At 36.7% G+C, this 17466-nt stretch overlaps 1 protein-coding gene across 1 annotated transcript in view; it reads right to left on the minus strand.

Annotated features, from left to right (window-relative positions):
• Positions 1–17466, minus strand: part of LOC149803939 (plexin-A1-like) — a 444256-nt gene that overhangs the window by 264338 nt on the left and 162452 nt on the right. Inside the window, exon 4 of the mRNA XM_089953750.1 lies at positions 15035–15163. Within this exon, the coding sequence (XP_089809876.1) occupies positions 15035–15163 (129 nt within the window). The remainder of the gene's footprint in view (positions 1–15034; positions 15164–17466) is intronic.

Consider the following 17466-nt stretch of genomic DNA (forward strand, 5'->3'; position numbering starts at 1 on the left):
TGATAGTGTTTGGAATTTAAAATCAGTTGCATTTTCCTTGTTCAGTGCAGAAATATAATGCGAGATTGTGTATGTATGTGTGATTATTTATTTATCGAGTAAACTCCCTTTGACCAGTCTAGCAATTAGATGATCTAGACCGGATGTTCTATCATACATGGTGTGGTATAGTAAATAGGAAATTCCTTAATTTAGCTTTGTTTTGGTGAAAATATATCATATAAACGTATTTCTTGAATTCAGAATTGTATTTTGAGTAAATATATTCGAAATTAGTTCCTTTTCAATGATTATTAGCTATATATTAACTTTCAAAACATATGTTTGTAACAAGATTTGATAGCTCAATCGGTATCGTATTGGACTGTGACGCTCGCGGTCCAGGATCGAATCCCCATGGCTGACAACATGTCGGTGGTTTGCGCATAATTGCGATTTTTATAATAATTGGGGGCTCCGCCAGATCCCCCCGCTCAGCAAAACTCAATCACATATCAACCGGTGGTTGATACATATTTTCGTATCACCCACGGGCTTGATTATTGTGGGTTGGTTTTTGCTGAGCGTATATGTTTGTGCCGTCCTTTATTCAATTATTCATTGTATATATTTCATTTCATACTTAATGAACTTGCTAAAAACCTCGTTTCATAATATATGTTTGTAATGTCCTTCATTCATTGTACATACCCATTTCATTGTACATACCCATTTTATTGATACTTAATGAACTTGCTAAAAAACTCGTTTCATAATATATGTTTGTGCCGTCATTCATTCATTGTACATACCCATTTCATTGTATATCTTCACCAAACACACCCTCTTGGGCCTCTAGACCGTTGTTTGACGGGTTAGGGGCTCTCATAGCTGGGTAGTGTTTCCTGTACCTTGAACTCGCTAAAGACTCGATAGGGGTTCAGGGATAATTTTTTATTTTATTTTAAAGATTTACATATTGTATAATGAACCATGAAAATATCAAAGACATTATTTCTGCTATCAAAAAACTAGAAGAAAACGGAATTAATATATCTGATGAACTAAATCCTGAAAAAATAATATCTGATTTTGAAACGTTAGAAGAACTTAAAAATGAAAATAAGTATGTTCTATCATCTCAATATAAGTTCATAAAGCGGATTCAGGCAGCTATGTTTCAGTCACTGGCTATGGTGAACGATGATCAAGTAAATGAATTTATTCCTCTTTCTGTTGCAATAGAAAAGATCAGGTCAGAATTATCCAGCGAATACGAAACAAAAAAAAAAACAATCAGTACCCGCATAAGATACTTAAGAAAAATTATGTCAACGGTGTCATGTTTACCCCGACCCAGAGTAGCCCAGTTTGAAACATGTATAATCAAGGTAATTCTGACGGGTCATTGTTTGATGTCGAACACTGCCGAAGGCTAGCACTAATCCGTTATGTAAGACTGTTGTGGCTAGAATCGAAAAACCGGACATCGGAGTTGCGAGGCACCCGATAGCCAGTTATCACATAGGTGTCGAAATGTTTCCAAGATCAAAAGAAATTGCCTGAAGAAGTGGGAGTGTCCTAACTTCTTTCCCCTGCAAACAGACAGACAGGTTGAACTGGCCGCTAAGACGCTTGGACAGGGGCACAGCGCCACCCAATCAGAATCGAGATGGGGGGGAGACCTTGATTTGGGTAGAATGATATCCCTGCGTTTTCCGGCAAAAGTTAGTTCGCTGAGAGAAATTACCCAGAGAAGAGGTTAGCGTAACTCCGAATAGCCATTCGTTATTGGCGGGAAAATCTTAGTGCGGGAAATTCTATGTACAGAAAGCTTCAAAAGGTCAGTAGATATTTGTTCGGTCTTTGTGGAATGCGACTGCATTTTAATTGTAGGTCGTATGTATACTTTATTATTACTAGAATCATAGTACGAAGAATTACTTTGTTTTGTTAATATGTTTGCATATTTTGAAGAAATGAGTTGATATTTGTAAAGAATTATATAGCTTGCCAGCCGTCGTAAGAGTTAATATTGTAATTTACTATGTGGGTATTTTATAGTAGACTAACACATATGTTCATATGATTATAGATTTTGCCACTGTTGAATATTTGTAATGTACAGACATGCGTCTGATTTTGTCAGATTGTAGTACGATGAGATTAAATATATATGTGTATATACTGACGTGACGCAATGTATTGATGTCTGTATAACAATTCGCTGATACTGTGTTATTATGCCATTGTTTACCCTGCAAGAAGTGTGTGGGAATTTCGATGTGTATGCATGCGTGGCCGAAACAGTGACAGCTATCTGATGGTTAATTGTCGTTATAGTGTGAGGTGAGAGGTTCGATAAAACATTTGTTAACGCCTTGTGGTTTTTCACAGGAAGCTTTGAGGGACAGACCAGTTTCAGTTTGGTCCCGTAGTCTCAGATAGAGAGACGGAGGAAAAGAGAAGAAAGGAGAGAACTCAGGACAAGTTGAAGTCTAGGAGCGAATTGGAGGAGGAGATAATAGAGAGGGAAAGGAGAAGTCAAGAGAAGTTGAAGTCTGGGAGCGAAGTTGGAGGAGGAGATAGTAGAGAGGGAAACAGAGACAAAGGGGGAGTTAGAGGAACGGAAAGAAGGAAGAATCAGCGGGAAGAAATAGATGAGTAGATGCAAGGACAGGGGGAAAATCGAACTCACACTGTAAATCACGGGATGAATTAGGCTGTCACTTGGTCGAGGGAAAGACGAGTGATTGGAAGTTATCGTTTTTAAATTATCACATTTATTAAATTGTTACTGATTGAATTTCATCTTCGTGTTCTCTATAATTTAACCGTCGGCATTGCTGACTGGGGGCTCAGAGCTGTAAATCTACATCATCACTAATTTAACTTTCTAACCTAACGAGCCAGGGTGGAACTTTCAATTTAATTTAATTAAATTATATTGGGAGAACCCCACCCCAATACGACAGAACGTCACAAACGGGTAACGACTGAGTAGCAATATAATTTCCCTCACTGTATATCACATCAGAATTAATTTACAAATAGTTTTTGGAAAACTGATTAATTTGTATACTTTTGAGTAGCAACCACCCCATCAGAATTAGCACACTGATTGATTTGCATACTTTTGAATAGCAACCACCCCCATCAGATTGATTCATAAAAAAATAAAATATTTCAGAATAATAATAAAAATATTTCAGAATAATAATGCAATATTTTTTTTTGTAGTATTTTTTGGAAAACTGATTAATTTGTATAATTTTCAGTACCACTTACCCCATCAGAATTAGCAAACTGATTGATTTGTATAATTTTCAGTACCAATTACCCCATCAGAATTAGCACACTGATTGATTTGTATAATTTTCAGTACCAATTACCCCATCAGATTGTACAAAATTGATTAATTTGTGTAATTTATCCCATCAGTGATTATATTTATTTATTCTGAAATATTATTTTTTTAAGTTGATCGAGTTTAATACAGGAGTGTGTATAATTTAGAATCTGATCTCTCTACAGATGATCTCAGCGGAGCTCATCTAACTGTTCTCGCTTCCGTATTCATCAATAACTAAATTAACGCTAAATTGCTCTGTGTTTTGAAAACACTGTTCTGATGGTGTTTTCCAAGTGTATAAAAAACAATCACGTGCTGGTACATTATATAACATTTACTGGATTAATTAAGATTTCACATACAGATTTATCACAAGCTCTTCTCCACGCACGTCAATTAAGCGATTAAGGTGGTCTGTGAGCTTAAAATTTATTCGTGTTAACATATTATTGTGACACCGCAGATACACAGGATTAGTTGGTTCTTGCACGATTAAACTTCCAGGGGGAACTTGTGGTGTAAATGTATATAAAATATAACCTTGTTGAGCCTGATTTGATTTTCCAAGGTCTATTTGATAGCTACCATTGACTACGTCACAAACCAGATTGACCACAATCGTGCTGGTTATATTAATGATTCCCGGAGAAACGTGCCTGCTGCCGCCATGTCGATCATTATTATGTCTGAGAACAGTTGGAGGTGGTGTTAGTTTTTTCCACGCATCGAGTATTTTAGGAAAATATTCATCAATGACATCACTGACAGATTTTCTCCGAGCGTCCGGGTCATAATTGGGAAATTTGAACGTCGGTATATCAGATTCCTTGATTTTATATTTATCAATTAAAAACTTTTTTGCAGCGGGAGATGATTTTAAAATTAGATCTATAATTTTGTTGTGATTGCGTTCTATAGCTTCTGCGATATAATTCAGAATTTCTATTTGTTTGATAATTTCTCCTTGTGTCTCGTGGATGTTATATCGAAAAGATACTCAGTGAGGCGTTCATGTAGTTTATTTAGTTGATCTTTATGATCAAGATTGGAACTGTCAATAGTTCTTTTAATTTCTTCTTCATTAATATGGTTACGGAATGTACTTTCTGGTAAACCTGAAAATAAGCCACCACCATAACCAATTAAATCATCCAAACTAATATCCCAAGTGTGAACTCCATGCCACCACCACCAAATACCTGTCATTGTAACTTCGTGACGAGAGCTACTTGTTGACGTAAAATCAGATTTTTTCGGTTCTGGTGGTCCTTCATACACCGGGGGAACATCCAGCCAACCTAGTACGGATCTTATCTTGGATTGATAGATATCAACGGCATAATCAGGAGAATGTATCTCAACCGTCGAGGACAGCGTCGGTTCATGAATGTTAATTGATATTTTTGCTTCTTTTCCGGTTATTGATTTTATTCTACGTTGAAATTCTTCATTGATTTGTTCGATCTCATAACTACCAGTGGGTATTCCAACATCTATCCAGTCAGGAGTACCATCTGGTTTGTTCTTGTTAGCAAATACAAGCGAATTATTTGCTGGTGTACCATTAAATGATTTTGATCTGATATTTGGCCAGCTGTAATATACCCGTAATTGAGCTAACGCTATTTCTTTTACTGGAATTGCAGTAGGAAAATTAATACTAAATTCAGGATTAGTTGAACTTACCGAGATCATCGTTATCTTTGACGGAGTTGTATTAGTCACGATCTGCTGGAGTAATTGTGTCATTATTAGTACTTGTATCTTTAATACCGATACCTTCGTCGTATATTTTAGTCATCATTGAAAACTCGACATCAGATATAATTCCATCACTGAGACTCGCTGATAACAACGAGGATAACTTCGAGTATGCGACCGTCGCTGTATGCAATCTTATCATGTAATCGGATAATTTTTCATTCATGCAGGTGCATATTTTTTTGTGATGATATTAAGCACACCTGCAATCGTTGTTGCTGCTGAAATACAAATAGTTACGGCTGCTGGTGCCATCATTGTCACCGCTGATAATATAACACCGGTTCAAGCAACAACAGCAGATACTGAATAAACGATCACGTCCACGATAACTAATCATCGTCGATATTTTTGTACTTTTACTGTATATTGTTCGACTCGATCTTTTAGCGCCGCCTGCCATTCACGCGCTTGATTGTATCTGTATTGTGCACCGTCCATATATTTTTATACGGTAAATAATAATTTAGGTGTTTTAGCTACAAATTCCAAACACCACCAGTAAAATGTTCTGGTTAATGTCTTATCATCTGCTTCCAAAATAAATTCCTCTTCGGTTCCGCTATTTAATAGAACAGATACAACCCCGGAAAACTTATCATTTGAATGGCGCCATGGAAACGTTGTAAATATTTCAAATCGCGCAGCACTGAACACAGACAACCTGTACATGCCAGTGACTGTTGTGGTATATTTGATAGTTTTATTTTGCTGCGACCATGTTGAAATTCCCGCTGATACCATGTATACGATGTTTGTGATATTAGCGGGGGTAACCCCGTCGGGAACTTTAATCAGACTGGTTTTGTTAACGATATCAGGAATCCCCGCTACGATGTCTTCAAGTGTTTTTTTAGCTGTGTCGATGTTCGTCTTGATATCAGAAAGTTTCATGTCAACGGAGTGCGGAGTGCCGAAGAATTCTTCTGCGTTTCTTTGATGGTTTCTGCGAAATCTTCCAAAAGCGCCCACGTGAACGTCATACTCGGCCCGCAACGTGGATAATTTACCATCTACAATGTCGACGTATTTTTTTGTTGCTGCATCTTCGTCGGATGTTGGATCTCTTAAAACTACTATTTTATTCCCGTCATTGTGTCACCGGTATTTTTCACGCGACCAGCAACGCTTCTTGCAATTTCATCTCTGATGGTTGTAAATGATACACTTGAATCTCTGATTCTGCCACTGTCAGTAAACACGGGAATATTATCTGTAACTGCACCGAGTACTCGTCGAACAATATCATTCCATCTGATATTGCTCGTTTTTAGTTTACCATATCGATCTTGAAAAATAATGACCTCATCTGGATCAACTCCAGCCAGGCTCATGATATCAGCGAGCTCAACTTTAGTTGCATACTTCGACGAATCAACATCGCCGGATTTTCTCTTAATGCGGGAAGATCTTCTTCCGTAAATATCAACCATTATATTTTAAGATCCAAGATCTATTTAAAACGCTTTACGTGCAATGAAGCGGTTGCTTGTATAATCATGCACAACTTTATGTGGCGGTTTGGATGATTTTGATATAGCGTCGAGTACATTAATTACCTCACAGCCGCATTTTGGCGGATCTGTCATTGTTTGTGTGGGTAGCATTGAATACCAAACTTTACAACCAGAGGTTCTTGCGTGAAGTGGTGCGACATACTTGATAAATTCAGCAGGTGGAGCTAACCCGTATGAATCAAAATAAACGATTCCACGTGGATCAACCGCATATGATACCCAATGAGTACCGGGTCCTGAAGTCGAGTCGAGATTAATAATACCTGTTTCGAGTTTATTCGGTTGTTTTGGTAATTGATCTCGCATAAAAACACCTCTAAAGGCTTTTATTTTTAATCGTTTAGCAGCATCAAGTAAATCAAAATTTGATGCTGAAACATCTAACGTGGGAGCCTCAGACCACTCCCCCAGCGAGATCCCGGTAATCTTAGACCGCGTCCCTTGTTTTTGTACCCATTTCCTGTTGCTTTCTTTAGAGCCATTCCAGCAGCTGTTCCAACAGCACCTAACGCGGCTGCTTTTGCTACGGCTGGAGCGGCAGCAGCTATTAACGCTGGAATAGTCACAAGAAGTGGAAATATACCACCCGTTTTAACCATGTCTTTGATGGCGCTCGGAGAAAGACGTAATTGAACTCCAGTTTTTGATTCTAGGGCTTTATTGAAATGTTTAATCTGATTATTTGTCAACAATAATTTGTTTGGACCACCACCCATCTGATCTCGTTTTAGTGATATTTTAGTTCCGCATTTGCTGGTGGTTTTTGATTGAAGCTTTCTGACCTGACCGGGAGTCAGAGTAACATTAACATGACTATACGACATTTTTATATAAATAATATTTTTCTGAATAATTAAAGATTTTCCAACTGGTGCATCAACGACTCTCATTCGACCACTACCATCTTCAAGTAACATGGATTTATCGCTGAGTATGACCGCGATTGCTCTATAATTAGCACCACCTGTATTCAATGTTGCTTTAAGATGTACATCAACGACAGATTGTTTTGATAGATCAAGATGTTCCAGTGAAAAATAATAAATCGGATACAAAGTTCTGAAATCATATTGTGATATTTGCAATCCAGTATCAACATTTTGATCACGTCCCATGAATGACATTAAACGATGATATGCACGTCCTATACGATTCTGTTCATAATTTAGTTGTATATTTTCTGCTGGTTCTTGTTGTCCGTTTATCCGTAAAGAAATATCTGTGATACCTAGTTTATCAAATATCATATGAGAGTGAACTTGTGAGCCTAATTGATTAGTTTCCTGAAATGCAACAAAAATATGTCGCGGTGCAGAAACACCCTGTTGTGATGCTATATGCCATGTAAACTGACCATTAACGTTAGTTTGCATACTATCTGTGCTTGTTGTTAACCATGACAATAAGGATTTACCAGTGTCCATGAAAGAAATTAATTTTTGTTCTACTGCGATCGTTGGAGTCATTACCGGCATCCACAGTGAAAGTTTAGACAATATTACTTTACCAGCATCACCAACAGGTCTCCACAGAGCATCGTTATCATCACCTTTTCGCACAAGAACAACCGTATGTCTAGCTCCAAAAATAACCTTTCTAAAATTTCTACAAAATCCAAAAATATGCGATAGTGGAATTGCACATGAAAATCTTCTATTGTCTCCTAGTAACATATTTTTACGTGCTGCAAATCCCAAGTTGAAATTTTCGCTAGAACCATGAACCACTGGCCACACATCAGCATCAGCGTTATTGGCAAAATTTCTTGGTCGCCTTATATTATACGGATCGCTTTCAGGGTTATTGGAGTTATCTTTCACAAACATCATTGTAGGACCTGCTGATCTTGTATAACCATCAGAATATCTTGCTAATCCTATTATTGTTGTAGCAACGTCGACATCTTTCTGAATCGATTCAATATTTGTTCCATCGATCATATAAGTGGCACTATCAAACAATGCCATAATCCCATTGTTGACAAAACCAACTTTTACTGCACCTCCATAATTAGTATCATCCGTTTTTATAATTGTACCTTCTACCTCAAGAAAAGCCTCAGCGGGTAAAAAGTATCTACTTGTATCATGAACTTGTAGTTCAATTCTTCCACGTTGATCTGGTATTCGTGCCTCATAAGAATAAAACTGATAATCACGTACCGATTCATCTTTAAGGACAGGTGCCTCCATATCAAATGCTTCATCAGATTCACGTTTAAACATTTTATTATAATTATTTTCGTCTAACACGAAAACCGTGTTTGGAAACTCCACTTCCTGATATCATGCTTGAAATATTATTTCCTGATTGACTGAGTCTTTGATCTGCTATCAAATTTGATGTTATATTTCTTTCTGCCTCTTCAGATAATTCCGCTAGTTTTTGATTTGCAGCCTGATTTATTATTTTACTTACGTCTGCGGGCATAATTTCAGTACTTGCCAGTTTCACTGGTGGTTGTTGTTTTCGTCGCAATAATCATGCTAGTCTTTCTTTGATTGCCGAGAACGCCTTACCAGCAACATTGACAATTGCTCCAGGAGCTTTTTCACGAACAATATCGATAGCTTTCATCGATATTTGTTTTGCAACGGGTGCTGCTTTTGGAGCTATCCTTGTGAATAATCCTCGCACAACATCACCAAGTCCATCTCCGTAAGTAGCTCTGTAGACTGGTAATCGTGAGTTCACCGCTCTGACCTGTACAGGTTTACGATGATTATTACGTATGATCATCTTTTTTAATTTACCATTTATTTAACAACTAGTCATCAACAAGTTCATCGATAAGTTCTCGGTAAACTCCGATATCCATGATACTGCCTTGAAATAATCGCCGACAAATATCAGCTGCTTCATTAATTATTTCTGTTGAATTATTTCCTCCCATGAGAACTTCTAACCATGACACGTCACTGAGGATATTATCAGGACAAATAAAATTATTTCCTTCTGATGTAGTCAGGAACCCACTTCCTACAGCGCTTGGAGGATCATCGTCAGGATCTCTTTCTTTACCCAGTGAACGTAATTTCTCCTGTTGTTTAGTTTCTATATCTCTAAACATTTCTTCTTCTTGTTTCCATTTTTCTTCTGCTTTTTGCTTCATTTCCTTTGCCATCTGCTTCCTTTTCTCTCTAGATGGTTTTAACATCAATTGCTGTTGTTCTATTTGTTGTAAAGGTGGAGGAAGTTGATACTGGGCAAGTTGTTCTTGTTTTAGTTGTTTCAGTCTCTCTCTATAAAGTCTTTTTACTTCTTCATTAATAATTTCATATTCTTGACCTCTAGCTTGTTTTTTGTTGTAATATACGCGATATATATGTTTAATAAGATTATCATCATTTACTTTTTCATAATGGGGTTTTAAAATACTAGATTTATTAAATAGTATATTTAATATTGCTTCAGGTAATTTTTCTCTTTTAGTATTTCTAATTTCTTCAACAACCCCTTTCCTAAATTTTGCAATCAATTCTAAGTTTTTTTCTACTAGTTCGGGTTCAGGTGCATGTTCTTTTTGCACGTCGGCAACTTCAGTACGAAGTTTTCCAATACTTTCAAGTATTTCTTCGCCGACAGGTGGAGGTTGAGCCGCAGCTATTTCCCTGGCTATGCCAGGTGGAAGATCTCGTAAAATCTTCTTTGTCTGTTTAGTTCTTCTTGCTATTTTTTCAGTTTGTTCTGCTGTTTGTTTTGATACCAGAAGAAGATCTTCTTTGATGACAGCTGTAACCTTTTCAGTAGCTGCAGTGACGGGTTTAAACAGTTTTTTAGTTTCTTCTTCGTACTCAGTACTTGTGCTTCTTGCTGCGCTTGTAGATTTTTTCTAAATGAGTCTCTGACAGGAAGAAATGTTTTAATTGCTTCTAATCGTTCTCATGCCATTCTTGCAGTATGAGATTCTGGATATACCATTATTTTTAATATAACAATTTTTTAATTGATATCAGCAGAAGGGGTGTAAATTTAATTAAACAGATATCATTAATATAATGAACAACTGTGCGTGGTTAATTCAAGGAACAACAGATAAATGCAACAAAAGGTGTCGTGGAGAATATTGTGAAAAACATAATTATATTTTAAAGAAAAACCCTCATGCTGGTCCACGAAGTTGTGTTGGATGTAACAACGGCGTTAGAGGATTATATCAGATTTGCAAAACTTGCGGTGAAGATCGATACAGAAGTTTGATGAACTATTACAGAAAAAGAAAGAACATAAATCCAAAACCACCATCAGAACTTGAATATTACTTGAAACATAGAACAAATAAAGATGAAACAGATGAGGTGAACGCATTGAGAAATATTCATCAAACTTGATATGGTGGTAAAACTTTCTTTTGCAACATGAATAGCAGCAGAGAGGGTTCGTCTACAATCTTGTTTGGGACAAACAATAATCGTAGACGTGGTATGACCTATATGAATGAGCACGGATTTTTTTTTGTCTAAACACAAGGGTTTTGCTCGGATAATTTGGTCTGTTCACCCTCTCTGCTGCTGGAGTTATTTAAAAAAAGTTTCCAGTACTCTGGAACTCTGCTCTGGAATAGTATTCCAGTTGAGATTAGAAATGCCCACTCTATTTCCTTCTTCCAAACCCAATATATCCAGTGGCTTCAGAGATGCAGCTAAAATAAATGAATTTCTTTTGTATGAGGGCCTCAAGGTAGATTAGTTTTTAGCTAATTGTGTTACCCTCTTTAAATAAGGTCATTATTATTATTATTATTATTATTATTATTATTAAATAAGGTCATTATTATTATTACTGTAATAAAAACTACACATATCCCTACTGCATATCAAACTCTACATATCCCTACTGTATTATAAACTCTACATATCCCAACTGTATATTAAACTCTACATATCCCTACCGTATTATAAACTCTACATATCCCTACTGTATTATAAACTCTACATATCCCAACTGTATATTAAACTCTACATATCCCTACTGTATTATAAACTCTACATATCCCTACTGTATTATAAACTCTACATATCCCAACTGTATATTAAACTCTACATATCCCTACCGTATTATAAACTCTACATATCCCAACTGTATATTAAACTCTACATATCCCTACTGTATTATAAACTCTACATATCCCTACTGTATTATAAACTCTACATATCCCTACTGTATTATAAACTCAACATATCCCTACTGTATTATAAACTGTACATACCCCTACTGTATTATAAACTCTACATATCCCTACTGTATTAAAACTGTACATACCCCTACTGTATATCAAGCCTACATATCTCTACTGTATTATTAACTCTACATACCCATACTGTACATTTAAAACTCTACATATCCCTACTGTACATCAATCAACTCTACATATCCCTACTTTACATCAAACTCGACACATCCCTACTGTACATCAAACTTGACACATCCCTACTGTACATCAAACTCTACATATCCCTACTGTACATCAAACTCTACATATCCCTACTGTACATTAAACTCGACACATCCTTACTGTACATCATACTCTACACATCCCTACCGTACATCAAACTCTACATATCCCTACTGTACTATAAACTCTACATATCCCTACTGTACATCAAACTCGACACATCCCTACTGTACATCATACTCTACACATCCCTACTGTACATCAAACTCTACATATCCCTACTGTACATCAAACTCTACAGATCCCTACTGTACATCAAACTCGACACATCCCTACTGTACATCAAACTCTACATATCCCTACTGTACATCAGACTCTACATATCCCTTCTGTACATCAAACTTGACACATCCCTACTGTACATCAAACTCTACACATCCCTTCTGTACATCAAACTCTACATATCCCTACTGTATTATAGACTCTACATATCCCTACTGTATTATAAACTCTACATATCCCTACTGTACTATAAACTCTACATATCCCTACTGTACATCAATCAACTCTACATATCCCTACTGTACATCAAACTCGACACATCCCTACTGTACATCAAACTCGACACACCCCTACTGTACGTCAAACTCTACATATCCCTACTGTACATCAAACTCGACACATCCCTACTGTACATCAGACTCTACACATCCCTTCTGTACATCAAACTCTACATATCCCTACTGTGTACCAAACCCTACATATCCTTACTGTACATCAAATTCTACATATCCCTACTGTATTATAAACTCTACATATCCCAACTGTATATTAAACTCTACATATCCCTACTGTATTATAAACTCTACATATCCCTACTGTATTATAAACTCTACATATCCCTACTGTACATCAAACTTTACATATCCCTACTGAATATTAAATTCATCCTGTGCTTATTGAATGAAAGTCTATGTACTTTTGGGTATGCATTATCTGATTTGGGGTGTTTGCTGACTCTTGAACTTGCCACCAATGGTAAATTTTATTTATACAGAACTTATAAAAGACTGAAATATAAAGTAATGAACCCACATTAATACTGTGAGACAATTTTCTTGTACCAATAAACTCAAAAACAGAAAAATCATCAAGACACTAATTTAGCTTTCAAATGAATACTCTGAAAACTTTGGTTTACAAGGCCCTTTCATTCTGGTTTCTCACACTTTCTGAAACAAAAATGCCCAGGTCTTTTCCATGTTTTTGCCTGGATAAACTGTATTCTTTTCAAGGTTCACTAATGATTATGAATCTGACTTAACATAATCAACAATATTTTGGCTTTGAAAATGTGCATCGTCTGAATGAGACATAGCCATGTACACAAAGTATCGCTAGAAACAAGTATGACCAAGGAAATACATATAAATTTGCATGTGACTTGTTTAAATTTACCGAATAAAAATGTCAACTTACTGTGCTTAGCTGCATATGTTGGTATCAAGAATGATTTTGTTATTACTGTTGCTTAAATTCCGACAAAAAGCCTTTAAAATGATAAACCTTTGTATAAAAGAAAGACAAGAAAATGCTTAAAACCTGCTTATGTTTGTTTTGGTGCCCTGACATCTCCTTTCCCCATAAGCTGACTATGGACTGTATATTTAATGTCGTCAATGTCAGACTTTGCAATGACGTTTCCCCAGCAGTTGATATATTTCTATGTATTTAGAAAAGTCTGATAGTAAAATTCACTGCAAAGATGAGTTAGAGATAGAAGTGATGGTCAAGGCTACAACTGGCGATGTTTAACATCATGTTACTACCAAATGAATATCAATGATTTAATAAAATACTGTTTCAGTGACTTCTCACAACAAAAGGGGAAATGGAGAAAATCAGCTTGATTACTTTTGTCTTAAACTTCAAGCTCAAACATCGCTGACAACATCTTGGCACACTGATGCTTGACTGGTCTTTATATCTTCTACATACAGAAAAGATACCAATATGGAGCTGACTACTTGGTAACCAGTCTACTTGACCAACCTGATCACCTGAGTGCTTGAATGGTCCATATAAATATGTCTAGTGCATGCACCCAAATGATACATACAGCAACTGTATCTCAACTGACCAAAGAGTTTGGCAACCTCTGAAAAAATTCCAGTAAAACTCAAGAAATTTAACTCATGACAGTTCATTTATAACTCAGATATATTCTTTTGTCATCAAGTGGTACCTGAAAATTTCCAGTTTGTCCCCCAGCTGTGATCAATATTTGCAAAATATTAATGGACTTTTCACCATCTGGAACAAACCATTTCCTTCTCCAGACTTTTTCCAAATTTCCTGGTAGCAAGGGAACCTCATTTATTTTATCCTGGTGTAAAACTTGATACCTTTGACATTTATTACAGTGGTAAAAAGAGATCATGAAGGTCTCCATGTTTAAAACTGCATGAATCATGTAGACTACACTGTCCTGCATTGGGGTGGCCGAATGGTCTAAAGCGCTCTCCGTTACGTATCATTGCCATCTCACCTCTGTATGCGTGGGTTCGAGTCTCCGATTCAGCCAATGTGGGTATGTGAGAAAGCTTGCCAGTAGCTTCTCGTTCCCGGGTTCTTCCGCCACCATTAATACTGGCCGCCATGTATAGCCTATCGTGTGCTGAAAAATGGTGTTAAACCCTACAACAACAACAACTGTCCTGCACTGAGACACATCAATCAAATTAAGAGTAAACTGATGCTGATATAACCATCAATTCAGGAGAAGTAGTGAGAAGAGTTTTAAAATGGCCACTGTGGTGGCCATATTGGCCGACCAAACAGCATCATTTGCTTTTAATACTGGTTATTGCATGTGATGAATAATGTGTGTGTAACATTTCATGGACATCCTAAAAGCAGTTTAGGAGGAGTAGTAACAACAAACCGATGGCATCAGACAGACGGGCCTTGGGCAGCCAACCATCCCAAAAGATGTTTTGGTCTATTACCAGTAATGCTAAAATTATTTACCTTTCTATCCGTAAGTGCATAGAGGTGTCGTCTGTCTGAATCAAAGAACATGTCGGCATAAATCTTGCTTCCATCTTCCACAGTCACGTCCTCGTATGATGTAGCCATCTGCCCAGACTTGACCGCAACCTGAAAAAGTCAAGAGCTCTTACGTACAACCTACTATCTGAATTTTATGGGATCATATTTATAACTCAAGCTTAAATTTAACAATAAAGAAACAGTTGGTTGCTTGGTTTTTGTTGGCACACTTTCAGCATTTTATTGGCTATAGCATGCTGAGGGAATGGAACCTAAGTGCCTTTCCAAAGAACACAACGACAGCTGACCCCGGTTTTCTTCCATGGGTACTGAACATGTGACACTAGGATTACAGTCCTGACCTTTGACCAATGAGCAAATGTGGCTCCCATGGATGAAGAAAGTCTTGAATCTGATGTATTCCTTATTTACAACAAATGTCATATTCGCTACCTAGGGTAAAGGTTGAGGCTGATGTATTCCTTATTTACAACAAATGACATCTTCGTTAGCTAAGGTTAGGGTTGAGGCTGATGTATTCATTATTTACAACAAATGTCATCTTCGCTAGCTAAGGTTAGGGTTGAGGCTGATGTATTCATTATTTACAACAAATGTCATCTTCGCTAGCTAAGGTTAGGGTTGAGGCTGATGTATTCATTATTTACAACAAATGTCATCTTCGCTAGCTAAGGTAAGGGTTGAGGCTGATGTATTCATTATTTACAGCAAATGTCATCTTCGCTACCTAAGGTTAGGGTTAAGGCTGATGTATTCATTATTTACAACAAATGTCATCTTCGCTAGCTAAGGTAAGGGTTGAGGCTGATGTATACATTATTTCCAACAAATGTCATCTTCGCTAGCTAAGGTAACGGTTGAGGCTGATGTATTCATTATTTCCAACAAATGTCATCTTCGCTAGCTAAGGTTCCCATATGATAACCCTATCTAAACTTTGGTGTATAGAGCAGATATTTCTGTGAGAATTTCAATGTATGTGGCAGCAAGCTACCACATCCAATCAAAATTAAGCTGTTCAAATTTGAACACTGTTCCTACATGAATGAGACAAGGGGAGCAAACAACTTGAATAGACTGATAAATAAGCAATTGTACATTGCCGGTCTGTGTTTGTACAAATACTGTTCACCCAAATACACCTATAATGGCTAATCCCTCTGGTACGTAGTCATCCTTTCAATCTTAAACTTACAAATTATCCTTTTTAAGTCAATTACCTCCACCATTTCTGGCCAATGTACAATGCACCGCTGTTACATGCTATTGGATTGTTAGCACTACATACTAATGGTGGCAACTCGTGATACCCAATAGATGTCACTAGGACAAAGCACTAAAATATCTGTACAATCTGCCAAGGTGTAGACAGGGTTATCGTATCAGAACCTTGGCTAGTGAAGAGGAAATGTGACTTATTTGTTACTTGAACTTGACCATTCTGGATGGAATTAAAATTCATTTCATGCTGCTAATGTCAAGAACTAGCTCTAAACATGACATAAATTTGATAGCTACATGCAAAAGGTTGAAATGTAATAAAAATGGACAATAATAACCACTGTCTTACAATAAAAATCTAAAATCGATCAAATGTCTGGAACACTAAGATAAAAAGCAGATGTTCAGTTCAATAATATGCAAAATTATATGATGTTTCATAGCTAAAAGACAGCAATTCCAAATTTCTGATTTTGTGTAGGTAGTCATAGAAGAAAATGTATTCCAATATATGAAAAGCCAGTTTATAAATGTTCTATTAGACTGAGACTGAGTCCTGAGACAAATATCCTTTTGCTGTCCCCACATCCTAATTGTGAAAAATTTACACTATGCCGTGTGAAGTGTTGAATTTTGAATTGCAGTGAACTTTAAAGTTTAATGCATTGAGCATTAAAATTTTATCGCATTTAAGCCAGAAAGTCTTTGTAAAGTGTCACTTCGACCTTTCTTTGTTCACACCCCCCATGTCAGTGTAAACTTCAAAGGGGCAGCATTCCAACTCAGTGAAATTGACCAGGGACTGTCTTAACACAGTCCTTAGAAAGTAAACATTTAAGCTACCAACCCTAATTGCTTGGTAGGAACCTATGTCAAATTATCATTTTTTCAAAGGGAAATTGATATGCATCATTGTTCACAGATTATGAGCTGTCTAAATCTGATGAAAGGAATTATTTCTTTGGGAAAAATTAGGGACGCTGCCTATGATTGGGCAGAATAAATTAAGGCATACACTTTAGAAGCAATCAGAATTTAAAGTGACAATCTTGGTTGAAATTCTTTAGTCTGAAATTTCCTGAAAACGAAGAGAGTCTTGACTCCTGGGAGGCATAAAGAGAATAGTGCTTTCCTTGTTAAACAAGAAAGGGACCAGGTGGCCATCTTGT

This window comes from Sinohyriopsis cumingii, chromosome 3, assembly GCF_028554795.1.
Source record: "Sinohyriopsis cumingii isolate HCF-2022 chromosome 3, ASM2855479v2, whole genome shotgun sequence".
Taxonomy (NCBI): Eukaryota; Metazoa; Mollusca; class Bivalvia; order Unionida; family Unionidae; genus Sinohyriopsis; species Sinohyriopsis cumingii.